The following is a 24,928-nucleotide window of genomic DNA, read 5'->3' as shown; positions in this document are numbered from 1 at the left end:
CAAAACGATGTAACTAAAAAACAACAACAATAACATAAAATTTTACAACCCTGGACTCTCAAGAGCACATTTTTCAGACTTGGTCCAAATGCTCAAGTCTGTACCCAGGACCGATTCTGGGTTGCGTTGAAGGAGCACATTTTTATTACAGGTTTGTTATTTCACAAAAATAAATTCCTTTGATAACTTTGTCATTTTTGCTGTATGCAGAGTCTTCACAAAATAAAAGACAATAAAAAACCCATTCTGATTGCTATTGTTTATTGTTACTATTCTCAATTCTGATTGGTCAGAAGTTGTGAAATCACACTGCTGCGTCGCTGATTGTTTTCCTTTAACAACATGGTCTTTCATGTTTTATTCCTTACTTAATGCTTCATCGATATACTGATTAAAAGTTCAGTTTGTTTGTAATCCTTTTTCTTCCTTTCTTTTCTCTTTGTGCAATTTATTGCCCGGTCCTTCAGTTTCTTTGACAACCCTCATATGCCTTTCTCCACCCTGGTGAAAATTAACAGAGGAAGAAGTGCAAATCACTGCCTGACTCCAGGGGCAAATTTACACCCGAGTTAGCCTGAAGCTAATGGAGATTGTTTTTATACAATAGTTTTAGAAATTAGACATTTTATTTAGCTTTTCAAATCTTCTATAACCAAAGATAACTGTTTTTCTGGCTCTTCTGGGGACTTCTTTGGACTTCTTCTTCCAGGAATTCTAGCATTTTCTAGTTCTCATTACATCTACTGCAAAAGTATATCTTAGCAAGTGAATAAAGGTAAATGATCTAATATTTCAAACTACAAATTTTCAAATGTTTACTATTTTTTAAGCTTAAATTTGTGTAATTGTTTTGGCAGATAATTTTGCTTCTTTCATTAAATAAATGCTTGAACAAAAGAAATCTATGAAAAAGCTCAATAATCTTATACTATTTGTTTAATAACGATCTATTAAAGAGAAATATTGCTTGAATTGGACTATATTCAAGATTTTTAAAAGATGTTCGCAGTGCTATCTAGCCTTGTGCTTATCTTCAAAAGTCAGAGTAATACTCTAGTGATAGCCTCTAGTCCTGTCAGTGTGTTTATTTTGATGGTCTAGTTTATCTGGATTAAATATCTCGTCAATCTAGTCTCTGTATCTCGTTTCAGTTTGTTATTGCCTCAGCTTACCTTGTGTTGTATTTGCTGTGTAAAATCGCGCACACTCATGTCCACACACAATGTAGTCTTATACTTTGTCACATTATAGTTTACATCATTAAAAACCAGAACTGCGAAATATTTGTTCAGTTTGTTCAACCGTCAACCTGGAAAAATAATCTACTTGTTATTTTTTTAACTAGCGGAAGAGAAAGTACATATGAGAAAAGAAAGCTGGGTTTCTTACAGCGCACTTCCAGGTACATGCTCTGGATGTCCTGGCCGATGGAGTTGCGGGCGGTGCAAAGGTACTGGCCAGCATCTGTAAACTGGACGTACTTCAGGGTGAGAGAGGACACACGGGCATCGCTGTGCACTATCACATTACTGTCCAGACTCTGCAGTGAAAGAGAGAGAGGGGTAGAGGAAAGAGAGATCATAATTAGAAACTATCAACCAAATTTGACCCCATTCAATGTCACATCCATCCATGCATCCATCCATCCATTTTCCCTACCACTTCTCCTACACAATGTCACAGAGAGCCTGGAGCCTATCTCAGGGAACTCAGGGCACAAGGTGGGGGATAGCCCTTCGCACACTACGGACAATTTGGAGATGCCAGTCAGCCTACAATGCCTGTCTTTGGACCGAGGGAGGAAACCAAAGTACCCGGAGGAATCCCCCGAAGCACGGGGAGAACATGCAAACGCCACTCACACAGGGTGGAGGCGGGATTCAAGCCCCCAACTTTGGAAGTGCGAGGCAAGTGTGCTAACCATTAAGCCACAGTGCCCCCCTCAAATATCACATTCAAATGATAATGAATTAACAGATTTAGTATTCAAATGCATTTTAGAATGAATAACCCTGTCATGTTATTTCGCAAAAACAAAGCAAACATTTGTAGTAGCCACACTGTGTTCATATCAAAGAAGCCAAAGATTTTCACTTTCAATAGAAAACCACAAAGAAGCAATACTATAAATTTATCACAAAGTTTCAGATTCGCTGCTATTTGTTTTTTATTTATATTCCATATGCTGCACTAACACCAGGAGGGAAGTGACACAGCAAAGCAGCCAAGTTATTTATTTCTAACAAGAGCTGCTGATTTAAAGCGAGCAATGTGAGCAGGGCAAGTAACACACACACACACACACAATGAACTGAGTTTCTGCAAATGAAGTAGAGAGGTTTCATGATTATTAATGGGACGAAGAGGACAGTCATATGTTTTTCAAGTGTTTGATTAATCTGAACACAATGGCGGCGATTTTTTTCTCCTGAAATATACAGCTGTGATCACAAAGATACACTGCATGGATGCACAAGCATTTCCTTCAGAATGTTTCATTTGAGCTTGAAGACGTCTATTGGATTTGTGGTTCAAAAAAGTTCTAAGCTGAGTTTTGTAGCTAGTTATGTACTCTGAGTGCAATCAGGGAAATCAAGGCAGCTAACAGAGAACTGATGTAGGGTTAATCTGTAAGATCTGTGTAAAAATACATTACATGGCTAAATGTTTGTGGACACCTGACCACTAGAAGAGTGACAGTTAATATAACAGCAAAGGGGAACTAAATCTTGAATGGGATGTATACCAAGCACATGAGAGTGTGATGGTCAGGTGTCTACATACTTTAAGTCATATAGTGTATCTCATCCATTTTTAGCTCATAGTGAGGTGGACTCGTGAATGGATTTCTATTTAATATATACCAGAGTTTCCACTAAGAAATTATGTAATTTAACGTTTCGGACTATGCGTAGTATGTGAGATTGTGGCAGTGGGGGCGTGGTCAAGCGTCAGCTGTGTATGTAGAGGAGGCGGGTCGAATCGGCAGGTGTCTGTTTGTGCTTGTGCCTCCCTTAACGAACGAGCGAGAGAGAGAGAGAGAGGACCAGCACAGAGACGTGTGTGTGTGTGTGTGTGTGTGTCGGTCGTTGAATGGGTTCACTGAAAAAACTCATTTTGTGCAGACAGAGACCTATGACATACTATGTCTAGCATCTGCTTTGTATTAATATTTTTACAGGACATTGTGTCTGACAATTTTTTAATTTATCGGACATTTTGAATATCTAACTGTGAAAAACCGGCATTTACCGGCTAACAGAAACTCTGCTATGTACATACCAGCGATTCAACCAAAGCAAACAAACAGGTCATGTAATATTACACATTAAATTTATATTAGAAACCTGATGCATAATAGAATTTAAAAAAAATAAAATAAAGTATGCCTGAACGAATGACATGCATTTATTAAGACTCCTTTTCCTACATCACATGGCACAAGAAATGAAAAAAATTTAGAAAATGCATTTTTACATACTTAGGTGGAGGAAACGGGTATCTTAAACATTTATATACAGTATGGATTTTTTGGTGGTAAAATATGTGGCTTTTATGAGTATTCAGACAGGGAAATTAGTTCCGTCAGTCCTACTTACTAGAAAAAAATATTGTGCTTAAAAAAAAAAAAAAAAGGCAAACATAAACAAGAACTCTGGCCTGAAGACAAAACAAGCTGAAATGTATTAAACGGCATGTGTTAGTATACAGCTCCAGAGTGACTGCAGTATTTCTCTCAAAGCTCTCCCAAGTGTGCTCTGGGATGCAGTCAAACAGGAATCAGTAATGAAGTGGACCACACAGCAACAGCCACATGGCTTTTGCCTGGTGAAGCCTTTTTGAACTGCACAGCTGGACGTTTAGACACTGCTGAACACACACACACACACACACACACGCTCTCTCTCTCTCACTGCATTAAGCTTTCAAATGGGCCCTAATATCTTGTTCTAGGAGCCTCTCTAAAACACTCACGAACACACACACACACACACACACACACACACACACACACTGCATTAAATCTGCCAACTCATGTCTATAGCAACAAGACCCTCAGAGAGCTTTGGACCACATGGTGAGCTCTACAGTGAATCTCAAAGCTTTTGGACAACAGCGGAGAGCCATTTAAGAAACATTAGCGATAAGACAAAAAATATACATCATATGAGGTTACATGAGGACATTTTCATTAGACTTAATGTGTATCTTGATATTTAGGTTTGCTAATAAAGTGCCAGCGAAAGCTCTGGTGACAAAAATAATACTACTGGCACATCCGAAAGAAATAAAACACATACTTTCATGGGAAAACAATCAATAACGAGGTGCTGTGATGCAGCCTGACACAAAGCAGAGTGACTCCTACCACCCTAAAGCTCATCCTCATTGTTATTACGTTAGTACGTCCTTAGTGTTCCTGTTATACCTGAGCAATTTGCCAAGACGTTTATTCAATAACAAACAACACGTCATACTTTCACATCTGTTAATAGCAACATTTAATATTGTAAAAGTGTCCACATGTCATGAAACGTGAGTGGAGACGGGAGCAGTTGCAGTTAAGCATTTTATTAGAGGCAGGCAGACAGATCCAAATCGATAGGCAGAGACAGTATCCAAAAACACGAGTGGGTCAGGCGACAGGCGATAAACAAAGAGGATGAACTAGACAGGGCAAAACACAGAAAACAAGAAACAGGCAGAGAATATACAAACAACACGAAAGAAAGGCTCGGTAAAGTCAGGCGGCAAAACATTGAACAATACCGCACGAAGAACAAAGACACACAGTGGGGTTTAAATACACAAACTAATGAAAGGGCAAATGCAAACAGGTGAGAACGATCATGATACATTAGGGAGACAACCAATGACAAGACATGAGTGGAGATAAGACATGAATCAAAACAAAACCACGCATGGCAACATAAACAAAGACAACCCAGAAGCATGCTGCTTATGCATACTTCGGCATGCTGTGCAATCGGTGCTCGGAGGAAATCCCTTGACACCAGGAAACAATTTATTTCCTGCTATCACTTAGGTTATATATATAAACATCTGTTTCTTAACACTCTCTCTTTTTTCTCTCTATTATAGTTAATAGGATAAAAATACAGCTTGTTATTTCCAAGAAGCCGCAAATAGACATGTCTGTGGCAGGAAGCTTAAAGGAACAGCTTTTTCATCAAAGTGTAGACACTGAAAACTCCTTCAAAAAATGCTAAAGAAATCGTAACATAGAACTTCACCAATTATACACATTTTTCAAATCTGTTTACATGATTGACAAATGAAATTTTAAAAATAATGTTGCTTGGTTAATCTGTAGGGGGAATTTATTTATTTTGCTGGCATGGTTTGGCTTCACTTATCCCCTTAGATGGACGGGTCAATACAGATCAATACAAAGTTCTTCTGATTGATCACCTTTATCCTATGATGAACCATTTCTATCCTGATGGGAACTGTCTCTGGATGGATGACTTTGCCCCCAGCCACAGGATACGATGGCTGACTGAATGGTTTGATGAGGATGAAAATGATGCAAATCATATGCTATGGTCTTTGTAGTCAGGAGATCACAACCAATTGAATGTCTATGAGGGAGATTTTGGAGTGATGTGTTAGACTGCAATCTCCATCACCATCATTAACGTACCAAATGAGGGACTATATTTTAGAAGAATGTTGTTTATGTTTCCAAAGACTTGACGCTGTTTTGGTGGATTATGGTGGCCATATTCTTTACTAAGACACTATGTTGGTTTTCCTTTGTCACCTGTCTAATATATCATGTTGTACTTTTAATTACCTAAATTTTTACTCATAGTGACTATGGCTTTGGGCGAATGTAAACGTCGTAACTATTGAACCGTCTATACTGGATTTTGCTGAGTTTTTTTTTTTTTATGATTGGTGTGGCCAAGAATGCTTGATTTTGAGTTTCTGTGCTTTTTGTGGAAAACTAGTTGAACTGGCAAAATTGCAATTGCACAAAATTGTTTTGTATGGTTTTTTCACAGTGATGTTGGTAAATGAGACCTTTTAGCTCTACTCACGTTCAAAACATGTGACTTGAAGAGGGCTTTGGCTGAATGAGCATTGTGAAAAGGTCACATAATGTGTCTTGGCCCAAATCTGTGGTAATTTTGAAACATTGCAGGCTCCTCTGCATATTCTGGACTCTTGCTTGATCGCAAAATCTCAAAATCCTGGTGGGAGTGATTATGTATATAGTTATATGTATATATGTATATATATAGAGAGAGAAAGTTGCCATAGAAAGGAGACTTGCTGTAGATCGAGGAGTGAAATGGCTGCAAACTACAGGGCAGAGAATACGAAACGTACCACCAACTGATGAGTGAGTTGTTGATGAGTAAGTTGCTCTAAGTACATCTGCCTGCTTATTAAAGCACAGCACTGGATGATAAACACTGTAAAACTAGCCTCTTCACTGCCTGAAAACTCCCTTCTGAGAAGCACTTCTTCACACTGAGCTCTTAAGACATGAGAGTCAGAACCCTCATAGATGTGTCTTAAAATTCAAGGCATTTCATAAAAAAATTTGCTGATGAATGTCTCTCACAGTACATTATGTACATGGAAATTAACTGACTGAATGCCTCTGAGTCGCGTGACATGGCCTATGCTAATCAGCTGACGCAGCCTTTTTTATTAGTCAATGCAGATTTATTAGTCATGCAAGATGACTCCCTATTACTCAACTAATAAACATGAGCTTCTCCTGCATCGATTATTGAAACTATCGGCCATGCACATCACGTGCCGCGGCACTCTGCGCAATCAGTTACGGAACATTTGCTGTGAAAAAGTGGTGTTTTTGAAAATAAAATAGAAAAAAAGAAGCCATTGAATAAATTGAGTAGGCTTAAAGCAAAGCTCATGAGAGACATTTCTCACAAGAGACATTTCTTCCAACCAAAGTGAGTCGATTTCAGCAACGCTAATTCGTCCCTGCCTCTGCGGACAAATCACACACAGGACTACTCGGAGTGCCAAGTGTGTATTCCCTTTTTCAATCCATTGTGTCACTACTTTAGAGATTCCAAAGAACTGTTTTAATTATTCACCAAGCAAGCAAAATGACAAGCCCATGCCTGAATCATCACTGCTAACTTTGAGCATTGGGATTAGAAGAGGAATGTCAGAATGAGACATTTCTGAAATTTGCAGTGGCACTTCATTTATAAAGTGCCTGCTCAATAGTCAGTGAGAAATCTGACTGCCGAGCAGGATGGGAGCGAACACCGCTCGGAAATTCAATCAATTCCCAGACTTGATTTAAGGCACCATGGCTTAGTCACGATCGAAAGGATGGGTCGTAAATTTCATCCGGTTGGTGCCATGCATTCAGATACTTGTTAGCATGCAGTGTTGCCTTCTTTCGCATAGTAATAAGCAGCAAGCTGCATGTGCAAGGCCTTGTTACGTGTTCTGAGCTGGCAAGATCATTACAGCGATGTTTTTCCATTCGCACCGCCTGAGGTGTTACTGTGAGCGATTAGTTTGACCTTGGATAGAGCTGCAGAATCGCAAGGCGCCTCCGCTATCTCATCTGTTGTGAGATTTCGCAGAGAAAAACACACCAGAATAAAAGAGTCATGAAAAAGCAGCTCAACTCGGTGGCGGCTCGCAATTACGGGCCTGTGTGCATCTCATTATCTGCTCCAAAGGAGAACGCAGGAAAGCATCGTTTTACTCAGACACTTTCTTATAAATGTGCAGCCAGTCAGCGTGCTGTGATTTTTCTAAAGGTCTTCATGTGACAGAGAAAAAAAAAAAAAAAACTTTTTTTTTCCCCCCAGCAGAAAGGGATGATTGGTGCATGTGATGTTACTCATACTGTGTGGAAACTAAAGGGGAAAAATCACTGGCTGAGCATGATGTACCTGATCAATATGTCCCACACTTCCGCCGGGGCTGACACACATCTAAAAACTAACTGAGAAACAAAGAAGCCCTCAAGCACAGACAGCTATGCACACGGGCACCCACACAGCACACAGAATGACTTAACTTCCAACAGTGTCCGAGGACAAGGCAAAGAAAAATGATCTTTTACTAAAAAAAAAAATTACTAGTAAAACATTAGGGCCACATGATCTGAACATAAATGATTTCATTTGAATGTTTTAACCATGTCTTTATTTCAGTGGGTTTATTATAAACAGCCAGTTCTATAAAACCATGGGAAATTTATTTTAGTAAGTTTCTTTTAATAAGTAATTTCAATAAATTAAAATGAAATCAATAAATGAAGAAATTTTACTGTTTAAATTTAAAGTACTTATGCAGGCAATGCATGCATCCAGAGTACGTGATCTTCTGCAATACCCATATGTACAAAACAGACACTCCCGTCTCTGTAATAAACACGGAGATGTTAGCCCTGTCCAAGTCGATACATGGACTCATAGACATTGGATGATAAGAACTATATGTCACGCTTCAAAGGTGGAGACGGATGCAGGTGCATAAATTCAAACATTTAATAAGGAAACAAACAAAATACACAAGCCACTAAGACTAAGGCATGACACAGCAACAGAGACAAAGGTATTGTAAGACAAACGTGAGACAAAGAAAGCAGTGAAAACTGTGGCTATATACACGAGTGCTTGTTAACCAGAATGTGATTCAGGTGCAGGTGGTCATGTGACTGATGAGTACAGTGCAGTGGCTGCTGGGAACTGAAGTCCAGAGTTCCTTCTCTGATGCCTGACACTATAACTCAAACTACATTGAGAAAACTAGTCCCATCCGAATAGGACTTATGACTGATAATTAACATTAAAAAGTATGTTGTTATTTAACAAATAATAATCATAGTTACGGTGAAGTTTTCTGTGAGCAGACTTTATTTAACATTCATGGAAGAAGTTTCCAGTGTCAGCACTTTGTAACTTTGTAACAGTAATGTTCCACAATAGCTATGTTTTCACCCACGTATTTTTATGCGATTTTGGGATATGCTGGATGGACATGTATGTGCTCAACTGAGGCGGATAATATTTTTAATTCGATAAGAGCCATGCGCATAAACTATGATGGAAACACATTTACTGAATAAATTCCTCAAGTCACGTGATTTTGTCCCCCCAAAAAATCCCGGATTGGATAACTGGCTGATGTGATTGGATATTCAGAGCATGCAGCCAACTTATACTGGCAATGTGTTTTTCTGTCGGAACTGGGTCGCGGTGGGTCGCATCACCGGACTAACCAGTGCACAGCATCTCAAATGTTGTTTTGTCAAAAGTCTGTCATCGAAATGATTTGGTATAATAAGTGTCTCCTGGAACTGTCTCACACGATTCCATTCACAAATGTAAAGCATCGCGAGATAACATGAGGTTTGTGATAGTGTTTCCTCTGCATGCTATGAAGCGCAAGTCTATTAATATATTGGAAAAAAAAAGAGTCATAATGACTTCCCCAGTTGCAACAACTTCCATTTGTTTTGATACTTTGCACCAGTTTCCGTTGAAGTGACGATTTTGTTCTCTTGAACACATGGGATGGAAATGGTGCTTTATTCGCAAATGTTTTATGCAATATTCCGATTTTTCATAAAAGTTAAATTTACAACTTGGATGAAAACATAGCTAATGTCAGGTCCACTCAGTCCATGAGCTCCACTTCCCAGAACACACCTCGGCTTACGTACATGAACGCCCCGGACTACACGCCCCAGAACCCACTGCCGCTAACCCGCTCCTAATCACCAGACTTTTGATTACATGCACCTGTCCCCAATCACACATAGACACAGAGAGAGCTTAATAGAGCCTCTCACTCATGAGCTCTGCAGAATAAATGCTCAGTTTGTGCATCTGAATTTTACTGAGCTGTTTGGTTCTGTGCAGTGTAATCCCAGTAACTTGACTTTTGCTATCTTCCTGGTTTGGTGCTGTCTTTGCCCAATGAATCCTGTTTGTAGATCGCCTGACCCAAGCCTGTTGCTGACCTTGATCCTGCCTGATGTTTAGATTTTTTTTTGCATATCTCTCAAAAGATTCTTTACGTCAGCCTCATCCCATCCATTTCATGACACACAGCATGAGATATAACACGTTAATCAATAAAGAAAACTTTAATCGCTGGAAAAATTGCTGTTGTGTAGCAGGAATAAAACACAGTAACTCATCACACCATTGTGTTGTTGATTATTTTCCTATAACATCACACCTCCAAATGTTTTATTCCTTAATTAACACCTGTATCTTGGTTGTGCTAAATTGCACACACAATCTCTAGTCCCAAAGTGACTTCAGGCTGCATTAATTCACAGTGCAGGTGCTAAATTAATCTATTTGCATTGATTTTGCACTGTATTTTGCATTTTTAGGTAGAAACGGCCCAGATTGCATATTCATTAAGGCAAACGTGCAAAACGGGCAAGATGTTTTATTTTGCTCATGTGAAAGACTCAAGCCTCTGTAGACTCAGTTAGCATATCAGAATTTTTTTGCAAGTGTTATCTAATTATTTTGATGGGTTCCCCCCCCACATAAACCTCATAAAATCAGGACCAACTAATCCTACCATATAGAGTGGATATACAATTACTGACTGTAGCCCATCTGTTGCTATGAACTATTTGCCATTCAATGTCCAGTGTAGGACCACAAGGACCTCAGGTTTGAGGTCAATTTAGGGTTTATTTTGAGGTAATTTGTGTGTGTGTGTGCTAATGTAAGTGTATCAGCTGGATCAGTGTTGCTAAGCTACACTAGCACTGCTTGGTTTGAAAAATTCCACCAAACAGAAATCTCCAGCCTAGTCAGAAAATGACACAGATGAAGTCTATATAACGATTAGCACAGGCTGTACACCTACATGGTGAACTAACAAGGGAATAAAGTGGAGTGCAAGTTGTTTTAAATGTTTTAAATCCCCAGCAACCCTGTAGCACATGATACACTAATAACAGCACTACACTCAGTAGGGGCTTTAAGCATTGATGGCTGCAGAGACTGCTACAGTGGTCAGAATTAAATCTGTGTCTATGGCGTAGCCATGGAAACCAAAGTAAAGCAGAGCTCTAATGCTTTGGTGGAAGACAATATCATAAAAAAAAGTAAGAGAAGATTTGCTTTCTGCATTAGAAGATAAGTTCATTTCAGAGGAAGAGTTTGTACCAACAGGAAGAGGAAGAGTATGATGCCAACAGGTCTGTTAACTTAGATTGTTGGATTTGTGGATTCAATGGATTAAATTATAAGTGTCTTTGACTAAATTCCTCTGAATTCATTAAAGGAATAGTGACATAGTGACATCTAGAGTAAATAAATACGAATTCAACATTAACAATGTGGCATTACCATAACGAAACCTCAGATTTTGGTGAATACATCAAACTGTTTGTGTGATAGAAGAACTGCAGGCAGGAAGTGGCGTGTCAAATTTTACGTATACGCCGTACAGCTTGGTTTTTCTACGTCATTGTATAAAGTTCCTACTGCAAATGGACCACAACCGGAATAATACCTGGTCACTAGAGGTTCTGTGGTGGTTCTTTTCCACTGATGAGCTACAGTTAATAAACCTATGAAATGATCTATATGGTGGGTGAAGCTGATAAAATAGATGTAAAGTAGGTGTACTTAATAAGAAGCATTGCAATCCTCAGTGGATAATCTTAACTATCCATCCATCCATGCATCCATTTTCCATACCACTTATCCTACACAGGTTCGAGAGAGAGAACCTGGAGCCTATCCTAGGGAACTCGGGGCATGAGGCAGGGGGACACCCTGGATGGGATGCCAACCAATTGCAGGGCACAATCGCAGAAACATTCACACACTATGGACAATTTGGGAATGCCAATCAGCCTACAATGCATGCCTTTGGACTTGGGGAGGAAACCGGAGTATCCAGAGGAAACTCCCTAAAGCACGGGGGAGAGCATGCAAACTCCACACACACAGGGCAAAGGCAGGATTTGAACCCCCAACCCCGAAGGTGTGAGGCAAACATGCTAACCACTAAACCACTATTCCCCTAATCTCAACTAGATACTGAAAATTTGTACCCAAGTACAGCTGCTTTAATCGTAAGGACAGTATGTCCATCATAGGACTCTTATTCACAACTTTTCAACACATACACTTTGACTTTATAGCAAACAATTCTAAAAGAGTAATGATTTACAATCACACAATCCTGTGTCATCCAGAAGAGGACAGGTTCCCTTTTGAGTCTGGTTCCTATCAAGGTTTCTTCCTCAGACCATCTCATGCAGCTTTTCCTCACCACTGTCACCTCTGGTTGCGCATTATAGATCTAAGCCTACATCCGAACTTATATAAAGCTCCTTTGTGACAAAGGCACTTGTTAAATACACTATACAGATAAAACTGAATAATAAACTGTTGCCTCAGAACTAACTATATGCCTGCCTGAGACAACATCTGTTCACAATGTTCCTTAAAATAGCTTTGAACAACTTTGTATTGGTGTAAAATTTGCACATTATAGGGGCCGTGATGCTGCAGATGGAGACGTGCAGTAATGCGTAGGTGGTCATATAATTGCAGGCTTTCATCTTGTGCAGATCGTGTGCTGATACCTTCCCACACCTTCCATATGCATCTGAATCACTCATTATCAGCTGTGCAGCAAACACATGAATATTTACAACTAAACCATTAAGCAAGTAAACAGGAGCATCTAAATTTTCGTTTTCCACAGGCAGAGTGGTGTTCACAATTTACATGCTCTCATAATTCCTCCATAGTGTATTTAGCATGGGTAAAGTGTAGTTAATGTGGGATTTATTTGTGCGCTAAGGTTATGTTCACGTCTACAGAGCAGGATAGGAGGGTACTAGTGTACACTCTGGTGCTGCTACATGTTGTCTTTTTGTCTAACTATTCCTAATGTGCATTAGCCATTTGTATTATTATTACTATAGTGTATAATTATTATTTATACACTAAATAATAATTCCCTCCACCCCAAAAAAACAAAAAAACAAAAAAAGAAACAAAAAAAAAACCCCAACTCAGACAAACATTATATGTGCACAATTTTCTCCTAATCCCAAATGCGGTCAATCAGCTTGGTGTCATATGTTTCGGAGCTATAAGGCTAATGCTGCTATCAAGTAAGGGAAGCTAATGGCTACCAGTTTAGCATGATGCCATGTCTAAATCATTACACACGCAACTCAAATCATACTCAATATTTCTGACAGAATATGACAGTGTTTTCTATAAAAATGCTGTTAAAAAAAAGGATGGAAAACTTCAAAACTGTCTTAGCTCTATCTTCAATGCTGATCATATTTTTCTTTAGCACATACAGCATCAGACTCAGGTAGGAGGCATGTATTATCCGATACGAGATGGTAAGCCAAATGAAAACTTTTTAAATTGCGAGATACATTAGAGAAAATCCAGATTTTTTGGGGGGAAAACATTTTTGTCCTATGAGAGCTTTGTGCAAATTGATGTATTAAGGAGACTCATTCATATGAACCTTGATTGAGTGACTGTATAATTCTCAACGAGTTATTGCAAGTTTATATATGGATTACTCGGTCATGATTAAATCACTCATTTATTTCAATTACACACGCAAATGAACTTGGATGAGTCATATTAAAGACATGAAAGAAAACAATCCAAAACAAATCCAGAAATGAAGACAAACAAGACTAGATATTCAAATAGAATGGTACCCTAAAGGCGAAAGAGTTAGGATGTTTACGATAGCCAATGTTTAGTCTTAAGAGCTCTTTCACTTTGTACTCTTTGTACTTGCTTCAGACACCAAACATGTCATGGCTGATTTCACAGCATTTGTGTAAGGGTAACAATGTGTCAATTGTATTCATTTTGGCCTGAGCTGTTCCTTTATGTTTCATGAAAACAATTCCGCTGAGTGGAGAAGAAGAAGAAGAAGAAGAAGAAAAGGCTGTTCTCATACTGGAAATGGTTCTTGTGGTTTAGAAAAGCGCCCGATAGCATCTTCAAGCCTTCTATACACAGAAGCTATCAGAGGAAAATAATAAGGCATATAAGAAATAAATGAAACAGCACTTCTTTTGGAAAAGGAGGGCTACTTCATTAACCCTGTGTGTGTGTGTGTGTGTGTGTGTGTGTGAGAGAGAGAGAGAGAGAGAGAGAGAGAGAGAGAGAGAGAGAGAGAGAGAGAGAGAGAGTGTTATGGGTTTGTGAAGAAGTATCTAACACTAACGATCTGCTCTAGTAATAGTGGGTCTTTCTAGCATTAGTGCCTAACTGGGCTATGTGTTCAGTAGCTGTACCTTGTGTTTCTCAGGTCGAGTCCAAGAAGCCTGCAGAGGACACACATAAAAAAGAAAGAGAAAAGGGAACAACAAAAATGGCAAACAAAGCCTTAAAAATGACATATCTGCCACAGGTTTTAAAGATAAACCACTCACAGCTTGTGTGCAGCTGAGCGGTATGAAACATTGGGCAACATAAAATAAAACACTGGAAAGGAAAACAATACCAAGCTCTCATTATATGGTTCAAAATGTTCAATGTTATTCAACTGAACTATGCAACATGGCATGCTTTATTCATTCTATTTGTTTAGATATGTTCAAGGTCAAGGAGAGCTGTAGTATCCACTTACTAATTCGCCTAACTATACTAGTCTCTCTAGGACAAGGCCATTCAATCCCTGTCTCTATTCATTTACCTTCTGTTTATCAGGCAGGATGGATTTCAGTTCTATGATCCTTTTCATGCTAAATAAATGAAAAGAAGTTCTTCTAAGTAGCAGTGGAGTGAGTGAATTCTTAGATCAAGGCTATTTGTATGTGTGCCTGTTAAATGTTTCAAGAGAAAGTCTAATCTAAACAAACTTCAAACCCATCCTTGTCTTGGGTAACAAGAATACTGATATAATGAGTTACTGAATAAAAAAACCCTTTAGAAAGGTAGAAAGATTCATCATCCTAATCATCCAAAGAACTTCTGAGGTACCCTTTTCTTCCTTTTTTTTTCTTGATTTTCCTCCCATTTTCTTGGCCTATTCCCACCCACTAGCCAGCCCTCCCCATCATACCACAGCTTCCCACCAGGGATAGTGAACAGTAGCAAGTGCTTCCTCTGAGACACATGAATCCAACTAATTACATATTTTAGCTGTGACAAAGAGCAGTGTAACACACTCAGAGGAAAATGTTATCTGCCCTCTTCCACATACATGAGCTCACAGACATGCACAATTGGTGAGGTTCACTGTGATTATTTCATCAGTAACTCAAACAGATCAAAAAATAAATAACCAATAAAAAAACCAACCAAAAAGAATGAAGTAAAATATTGCAACTGTGAATAAATCTTCTAAAGGAACCCCTTCAGAAAGCCAGAAGTTTTATTAATCAAAGAAACCCTTCAGAATTTATTTTTTCAAATAATTTGATTGGTAGCAAGAGCCAATGATGTGAGGGTCCTGGAGCGACTAGATAATTTGCAAATAATTTGAACAAATTCAGAATAACTTATATATAAAACTTTCATCACTGCCATTAAAAAAAATATATTAACGACATTAAATAACCATGAATTTATCCAAGCAAAAATGAATATTTTTACTTGCAATTGTAATGAACTAAACAGGAACAACACTGTAGCCTCGGGACAGTTGACGAGCGTACTGGGAATTGTCGATAGATTCCAACTATCACAAAGGTTATCAAATCAGATGATGGGGCAGTGGTGGTTTGGTGGTTAAGGCTCTGGGTTACTGATCGGAAAGTTGTGGGTTCAAGCAACAGGACTGCCAAGCTGCCACTGTTGGGCCCTTGAGCAAGGACCTTAACCCTCTCTGCTCCAGGAGCACTGTATCATGGCTGACCTGTGCTCTAACCCCAGCTTCCTGACATGCTGGGGTATGTGAAGAAAAGAATTTCACTGTGCTGTAATGTATATGTGATCAATAAAGACTCATTATCATTACCTGTCTGTCGGAAAACATGGTGTCTGCAGCTTTAAAATGGACGAAAATTAAGTATATTTAAATTATTCTGCATTCTATATGTACTGTGAGGGAAAAAAGTATTTGATCCCCTGCTGATTTTATACGTTTGCCCACTGACAAAGAAATGATCAGTCTATAATTTTAATGGTAGATTTATTTGAACAGTGAGAGACAGAATAACAACAAGAAAATCCAGAAAAACGCATGTCAAAAATGTTATAAATTGATTTATAACAATAAATCAATTGTTATAAATTGATTTATAACAAGCCACAGGTGATATTATCGTCAATTGGTGATCCCACAAGCCTACTACATTGCTAATACTATTACTAACAAATCCACATTTGAGTAGCTACACACTCAGAATAAATGGCTAAAATTATTATAAAGTGTAAAGGTATTTCACATCTTGATGTCCTTGTGCTCTGAATATGCAGCAGGATTTGACTTTGGATAATAAAATATCTTTTCAAAGCAAGAAGCACAGCCTGTATTTTCACACCAAGCATTAGAAAATCGTCCAAAGCTGACCTTCAAACTTTAACTACAAGAGGTCCACATCCTGGAGGTCCTAAATGTTTGTGAAGCTAGTTGTAGACCTCTGTAAAACCCTTTGATTCGTCTTCTCCCAGAGCAGCTTGACTGTGTCAGATGGATGGACAGGATGTTCCAGCCAACCGTGCGTTCCTCCTGTCTAAATATCTAATATCTCTTTTCCGGGAATGTGTGGGTTGTTTGAAAAAGAAATGTTACTTGGAAAATACCAAATTCTTGTCGACCAAGATGAGTCAGCAAACTCCCTAAATACAGCAGATGTGATGGGGTTACTCAATGATTAACCATTAACCAAATTATTTATGGAAGAGAGACTTTCCAATGCTGCAACCGGAATATCTACCTGCTCTGTAGGACTTGGTCAATAACAACCCTATTTATCACATGCATTCCTGAGATGATGCAGATGCTGATTGGCACGTTCGTATTGCCAGGAAGCATTAGCAAGTTCCTTATCTGGACTCATTTCTCTATGTGACTAAAAAGGGATCAGAATGCTTTGGAACGACTGCCATGATGAGTAGGTTTCCCAGGAGCCTTTTATACCTAAGTCACATTCATTAAGCCAAAATCAATGAAGGGTCTTTTTGAGCTCCATGTTTTATCAAACAGCTCACAATGGTGTTTTTTTTGCAGATTTTATCTGCGCCAGTGATAAATTAAAAGACATGAATAGAAAATTAATACATATGTCAAGATTCTCTTGTGACTCCTGACATGCTGACAACAAGCCAGCGAAGCTCACGTTTTTTTTTAATACTGCATAATAGCATTGCTCTATTGTGGATGTCCTTTCATCCAGTCATCCAGTGATCTGGCACAGAGCTAAAAGGAGAATAAAGGCCCAGCACTGGGAAGCAGAGTTGCAAATGGAACCTGGCATGAAGGGAAAAAAGGAGTCATAACTCATTCTCTGAGGGAATTATTCATAAAAGTATCAACTGGCCTACCAAAGTCTTTGAAAACACATTTAGTTAATTGGAACAGACTTTAGGAGGCTTGTCTGGAGCACGTTTATACTTAATGGAGTTACACAACATCTAACGGATAAGAAACTCTGCTGGAATAGGACTTGGAGCATGACAAAGACTGAATGCTCACACTCGGCAGATAATAAGAACATAAAAAGTTGAACGTGTGCTTTATTAGACTGACTTGTAATAACGATTTTCAAATGATTTCATTATCTCTTCTTCGCCAGTCTGCCATCGGGTCATCAGGGCTAAACCCTTGTGTTTTGTCCTGACACTCATTTCATCTTACTTTCTCTGCGATAAACATATTCACAATCACACAGCCGTCTTTTCCTGACCTCTCCGACACACGCTGGGTATTAGCACACCCACTCAGACACTGGCCATGCATACAGCAATGAGTTTAGTCACTTGGACTCTTGTCTACTCTGAAAATGCTTTGTAAAAATTGGGTTTTTACAAGTGCTCTTGATGGTGATTGTGAATGGGATTATGCAAAAAGCTGAAATATCAGCTTTCCAATTCCAGCGAGATTTCATTCAGCATTGATATTCATACCTGACCTCCCATTAAGTAAGGCTAATAAGGGATTAGGGTCTTACAAGCCAAGCACTGCTTTATACTGAGGGCGAGAACAAGAGTTGAGACTCCTAAAATGCTGCACTCATGGCTGAATCATGTTAGAGAGATGAAGATAAAAGAATGTTCTACTATCCATTCATATGTCTGTACCTAGTTTTTGTTATCATCTGCATTGTAACTATATACACTGTATTTTCTGAACAAGTTGATTTCAAATATTTTAAAAAACCCCCACCTATCTCAAAAAAACAAAAACAAAACAACATTAAACACATGTATACCACAGCTCTGATCTGACCAGTCAGAAGGTGTTGACAATAGTTCTAATACCATATAATTTCTATAGTAAAGGGACTTGTATGGTGGATGCTTCATATAAACAAATTAAAAATGTTCCAACCTTGTGATATAGTGACGTTTTCTGTGAGGACACATTCATTTAGAGGTAAAGCTGTAACTTTAAGGTTTTTGACTTTGCACTGTCCGTTTTCTCAGTAACATGACGAACTGTGCTTCAAGAGAGAAAAAAGAAGCTGGCGAGGGAACAAGTGTCTATAGCTGTCATAACATACACCGATCAGCCATAATATTAAAACAGGTGAAGTGAATAACATTGATTATCTCATTACAAAGGCACCTGTCAAGGGTTGGGATATATTAGGGAGCAAGTGAACAGTCAGTTGTTGATGTTGATGTTTTGGAAGCAGAAAAAATAAGCAAGTGTAAGGATCGGAGCGACTTTGACAAGGACCAAATTGTGATGGCTAGACGACTGGGTCACAGCATCTCCAAAATGACAGGACATGTGGGGTGTTCCCAGTATGCAGTGGTTAGTAACTACCAAAAGTGGTCCATGGAAGGACAAGCGGTGAACTGGTGACAGGGTCTTGGGCACCCAAGACTCACTGATGCGTGTGAGGTGCGAAGGCTAGCCCATCTGGTCCAATCTCACAGAAGAGCTACTGTAGCACAAATGGCTATGATAGAAAGGTGTCAGAACACACAGTGCGTACACAGCTTGCTGTATATGTCAGAGTACCCATGCTGACTCCTGTCCACCACTGAAAGCACCTACAATGGGCATCAGAACTGGACCATCGAGCAATAAAAAAAAAGTTGGCCTGTTCTGATGAATCACAAGTCCGATCCATGGAGGTCCCACTTCGCAACTTACAGAACTTAAAGGATCTGATGCTAATGACTTGGTGCCGGATACCACAGCACACCTACAGAGCTCTTGTGGAGTCCATGCCTCGACAGGTCAGAACTGTTTTGGCGGCACATGGGAGACCTACACAATATTAGGCAGGTGGTTTTAATGTTATGGCTGATCGGTGTAAGTTATAACAGGAACTAACTTGTTTTAATAGACATATTAAATGTAAATATAAATGGATAAAAAGTACAATGTGTCATTGTTTAATATGTCCTGTATACCAATAACACATATCAGGCTGCAACGCAGCACCCAGCTGTTGATTATTTTTCTTTAACAGCATTTCTACTCATATTAAACAGCAGTTTATTTAATACCTTAATTTGCTTATTAGATAACTATTATTAGATAACTATGCTTATTAGATAACTTTTATGTTTAACTAAAATTTTCAGCACATAATTAAAATGTGTGATGTTATACCACATAACCTTTGTATTAGCAACACAGCTAACAACATGTGTGATTTTAGCTACAACTCCTGATGTATTTAACACCTAGCTAACTAGTTATGTTGAACCCTCTGTGCAATGATAACTAGCTTAATAGCAAGCTAACACTAGATAGCTAGCTTTAGTGAACACTTCTTTTTCAAGATTAAATAGTTTTAAATATTGCCGTATGGTATGATACTGTATTACTTGCCCTTTGTATTAGCAGCATAGCTAAAATTATGTGTGATTTTTTCTATAACCTCTGAGGTAAATTACTTACAACTGGGCTATCACAATTTGGCTAATGTAAAAATGATGACAGGTACATGATTTTACTGTTTATATGAAAAAGAAATGGTCTTTTCTAACATCAACCCTGGCTCTGTTTTTGTCTCAGAGCTCATGCAATAATAATGGAAAGACATCTTCTCTGCTTCTGGGTGGAACATGAAGTAATACAAAAACAGAAGCCTTTTCATTATTTATCTGGTTTGTCTTTTTGGATTAAGTGAAGGTGCCAGGCTGAAATACATACAGAGAACACTGAGTTCTGCTGTTCTTCACAGGGCTACTGTGCATTTCTGACATTTAAAAAATAATAATAAATTTATTATGACGATAAAGCCTAAGCATGTGAAAAATTGGAGATTAGATTGTAATTGGTAGGTGAGCTGTAGCCACTGACAAAATATGCTTATTTTCACTCAGATCACAAGGTTTTTGAATACATCATTAAAGGCTATTCATATTCAAATAACAGCATATGTAAGAACATACATGATTTATTCAAAAAGCACAAAACAATTGCTCATAAATAGAAAATCAGAAACGTTTTAAACCTGACTATTGTTATTGAAAGTTCAGAGCTGCGTAATGCTGTCTGAGCATTTCACACATTTAAAAGGGGCTACGTGAATGGGAAAACAAGAGCAGATTTCATTCCAGGATAGAGGAGACTGGCAAGAGATCTGTGTAAAGGATCAAAACAAGATTATCTTCTTAAGATAGTATGCCATGACGGTTTAGCTGCATTGCCTTTTTTTAATTCAGGTTTTCTGATAAGAAAAAGAAAATCACACATGCTGAATGGATGAGATGAATACTCTTTCTTGTCATGATTTTACTCAGGCATTCTCATCTTGGGTGTATAAACCGCTGTATATGGCAGCCTTTGTGAGTTTCAAAGAAACAGTGACAATATACTTGGAACTGAATTCCTTTTTTTTTTTGGCTAGATTTCCAGGTTAGCTCTGGAAAAAAACATTTACAAAATCCAGCATGCAATCAGGTGGACTATTGTAACTCAAATATCACCTCTTCTAGACATAAACATGAGGTATATCTCGTTCCTGCAGACCAACAGCAGTCCCCGAGGCCAGACAGACAGGTCTTTAACCAGGCGCTTTCAGCAGCATATGCGATACACGAAGCCAGGAGCTGGCTCTGACACATCAGCTGTTCAATTCAACACACTAATCCCTACACACAAGGAGCAAAATACATTCCAGAGAGGAAATGTTCACCCAGAACCTTAACCACACAGGTCTTCCAGCTCAGATAAGGCTGTGTAAGAGAAACGCATACAGAATGGCTGAGAACGTGCATCTCAGCGAAACTCGACACACGGAGCCTGTGACCATAACTACTACCACGAGGTCCAGACTTCAGTAGTTCCGGAAGGTTTCATTTTAATTTTCCTCCCATGTAGCATTTCCAGCTGTCAAATTTAATATGACAACAGTGATGTCATGATAATGTGGTGGCAGAATGTAGACTACTGCAGACTAAATGCATCCAATTCTCGACTGACCTCAGAGTAGCTGAGGAGGATGTATAAGGTTTTCCCATAGATTTAATCACCCATTATGTTTACAGACCTGCCAACTGCAAAGAGGAATAATGCATACCCCTACCAGAGGCGGTGATAATGGGAGGCACAAAAAAAAGCATTAAACTGTAACAAATAACAGAGAACAAAACGTCGTTTTTGACCATTTTCAGTCAAAAAATGTTGGTGACTTCACAAACAAACATAGTTAGCTGTTGTTAATTACATATTTGCGTAATGTTAGCTAAATCAAACATACACCAATGAGCCATAGCATTAAAACCTGTCTAATATTGTGTAGGTCCCCCTTGTGCTACCAAAACAGCTCTGACCCGTTGAGGCATGGACTTCATAAGACCTCTGAAGGTGTGCTGTGGTATCTGGCACCAAGACGGTAGCATCAGATCCTTTAAGTCCTGTAAGTTGCGAGGTGGGGCCTTCATGGATCGAAACCATTCGTGAACAATTTTTGCAGTGTGGCAGGGCGCATTATCCTACTGAAATAGGCCACTGCCATTAGGGAATACTGTTGCCATATAGGGGTGCACTTGGTCTGCGACAACGTTTAGGTAGGTGGGTCGTGTCAAAGTAGCATCCACATGAACACCAGGACACTAGGTTTCCCAGCAGAACATTGCCCAGAGCATCACACTTCCTCCGGAAGTTGGTTTTCCCAAACATTCTCCAATTATCTTGACAGAAAGCACATTTTTCTAGAAAATCAAATCAAGACCACTGACTAAAGAGTACTAATGTGAGATAGGGAAGGGGGTGGGGCCTTCATGAGATCAGGTAATGTTGGAAAGTTCGAATCACCTTTGCAACAGTCTGTGCAACGTAACAGAAACGATACATTAGCAATTGGTTTAATGCATATTCAGTTTTGTGACAACTATGAAGTGAACCTCAGTATTTTCATCCTGGTTATGGCCCTGGCATTCGGGACCCAAATTATCAGCTCACGTTCTACTTTGCCGCATCAGGTCAAAACCGTTCTGCAACCTTCCTGTTCAACAAGTCTGATTATTACGCTCAAGTGCAACTAACAATTAAAGCAATTCAGATGTCAGTCGAGACCTGTGTTCAGAAAGAGACGCTAGACACTGTGTAGCCTTATCATGTTTTTCAGAAGAATGCAGGGAGGGGAATAGGAAGTGGAGCGAGGAAGCCAAGTAGAAGGATAAAGGACAGTGAGACAGACAGACAGAGAGAAATTGGTTCTGTGCAAGGCTGAATATCGATAAGAGCTGTGAGCGGATGTCGATTGATGCTGTTCGTCTGTTTCCGGATGAAAAATGAAGGAATGGAAATGGGCCATTTCATGGCTAATAATTATGTGTAGCGGTGGAAAGGTGCAGAGGGCAATGTATTTATAGCACAAAAGCTGCTTCCTGCTGTTCCTACTGCATCTATATGATACCTTTTTATATATATATATATATATATATATATATATATATATATATATATATATATATATGCATTAATATATCAGCTAGAGTGTGATAAAACTGACCTGTGTGACAATGCTTTTCTGGCTGCCTCTTTATTTATTCATTACTATACATTATTTATATTGTGAAGACATTTAAAAAGAGTGTTTTCACACTTTAGGATTCTGTGCAAAGGAAGTTCGGGAGCTATATGAAGACTTCAGCTTAAACAAGAGCTTACGCTAAATGCATATGAGAACAGAACTGACAGTTTAGAGTTATATACTTGTACTAAATTGGCATTTATATTCATCGTCAACAGTTATACACTTAAGGTGCGTTCAGACATACAGCGACTCACAGTGATAAAGCAACTGCAGACCATTCATTTTCAATGAGAGATGGTGACTTCCAGCAACACTGGCGACTAGGTGTGGGCATGTCCAGTGAGAAAAGTTTAACTTTATGCAAATGTTTAAAAAAAAACAACTTTATGACATGGTGCAGTGGCTACCAACGGGAGTGAAGACAGTAGAGCGCACGTTATCCCTGATCAGCCATGCTGCCTGTGAGTCCGAATTGCTTCGTGGACCCGGACAATCAGGAGCTTGCACTTTTGCCGCAGATAGGTGGCTGCAATGGCAAAGAACACACACTGCTTCTCCTTCATCACATAGGATATGACGCATGACGGAAATGCTCTCCCTCCTGAATGTTTTATTTTAGCAACAAGAAAACTTGGTATCTTGTCAAAATGTTAATGCTAATTGAGCCACCCACTGATAAATGTTACTATGGCAACCAGTAGTAGGAACACATACAGCGACTGGCAACTTGCAGCGATTAAATCACAGAATGTGTGAACGTACCTTTATACTATACACAACGATCCACCGTATGCAAAAGTGTGTGCCTTTACCAGACTCTTTCAAAAAACTGAGGCCAAAATCAAATCTAAAATGTCAGGGCACTCTGAACCTAAGAATTTAAAAGCAAATGTCGGATTAATACAATTCTGACAATCATTATTATTACTTTAATACATTTTGTTCAAAGACACAGCTAAGACACACCAAGCTTCTAAAAAAATTCAAATCAAAAATAAAAAGCATTTATAAAAATGATCATAACTCAAGTGTTACCGGGCGGATTACCATTCTAATAGATAAACTGCACCAATGCTGTCATACTTATTTTTTTATCTGCGAATAGCTTAAATGAATGATTTAATAAGCCTACCAAATAGAATGGACGAATCTGAACTTTGCACGTTCTTAAAAAGAGCAACAGGGCAATCCTCTGACCTTTAAATGCCTGTGGCATGGCCTTTTGATCAAATCTGTATGGAAATTTAGCCTTACTAACTCCCCTGACCTCATATCAAACACTCGAGGTCAGGAAGAATCCATTTAATATATTACACTGGCTTCAGCCACCGAGTAATAACAGGCTGGGGAACAAAGCTGAATAAAACACTGTTTAAATAACTCATCAGCAAACAAAAGATGACCCTGTCCTGACCAATGCCCTCTGAACCCAGAGTTTCCCCACAAAACATCCAACCCCCCAACCATCCCAGGCCCAGCACCTGTTCTCCCTCGCTGAAGACGCGCCTGCCGAAGCTCCAAATAATGCTGGGAGTGGGGTCACCCGTGGCCTCACAGGTCAGGACAGTCTGTTCCTCTAGCTCTGACGCTGTCCGGTTCTTCAGGTATGTGATCTTTGGTTGCACTGCACGCATGCACACACACACACACACACACACATACACACTCAGTACAGAACTGCTGATAAACTGCTGCTGAGAAAATATCGATCATGCATATGTTAAGACTGCTAAAACACTTGCCTAGATGCAATGAGCTGGAAAATGCAGTATTGCCAATTCAACAAATCTATTTCAACATAAA

At 39.0% G+C, this 24,928-nt stretch overlaps 1 protein-coding gene across 3 annotated transcripts in view; it reads right to left on the bottom strand.

Annotated features, from left to right (window-relative positions):
* The window catches only part of ncam1a (neural cell adhesion molecule 1a), a 317,584-nt gene that overhangs the window by 74,787 nt on the left and 217,869 nt on the right, over positions 1-24,928 (bottom strand). For all 3 annotated transcript variants that reach the window (XM_053648813.1, XM_053648811.1, XM_053648812.1), the window contains exons 8-9: positions 24,607-24,749; positions 1,390-1,540 (exon numbers count right to left, since the gene is read on the bottom strand). In XM_053648813.1, the coding sequence (XP_053504788.1) occupies positions 1,390-1,540; positions 24,607-24,749 (294 nt within the window). The remainder of the gene's footprint in view (positions 1-1,389; positions 1,541-24,606; positions 24,750-24,928) is intronic.

Source organism: Ictalurus furcatus, chromosome 18 (genome assembly GCF_023375685.1).
Source record: "Ictalurus furcatus strain D&B chromosome 18, Billie_1.0, whole genome shotgun sequence".
Classification (NCBI taxonomy): Eukaryota; Metazoa; Chordata; class Actinopteri; order Siluriformes; family Ictaluridae; genus Ictalurus; species Ictalurus furcatus.
Note: the sequence above shows the minus strand (reverse complement) of the source record. Positions and strands in the feature narration are given on the sequence as shown.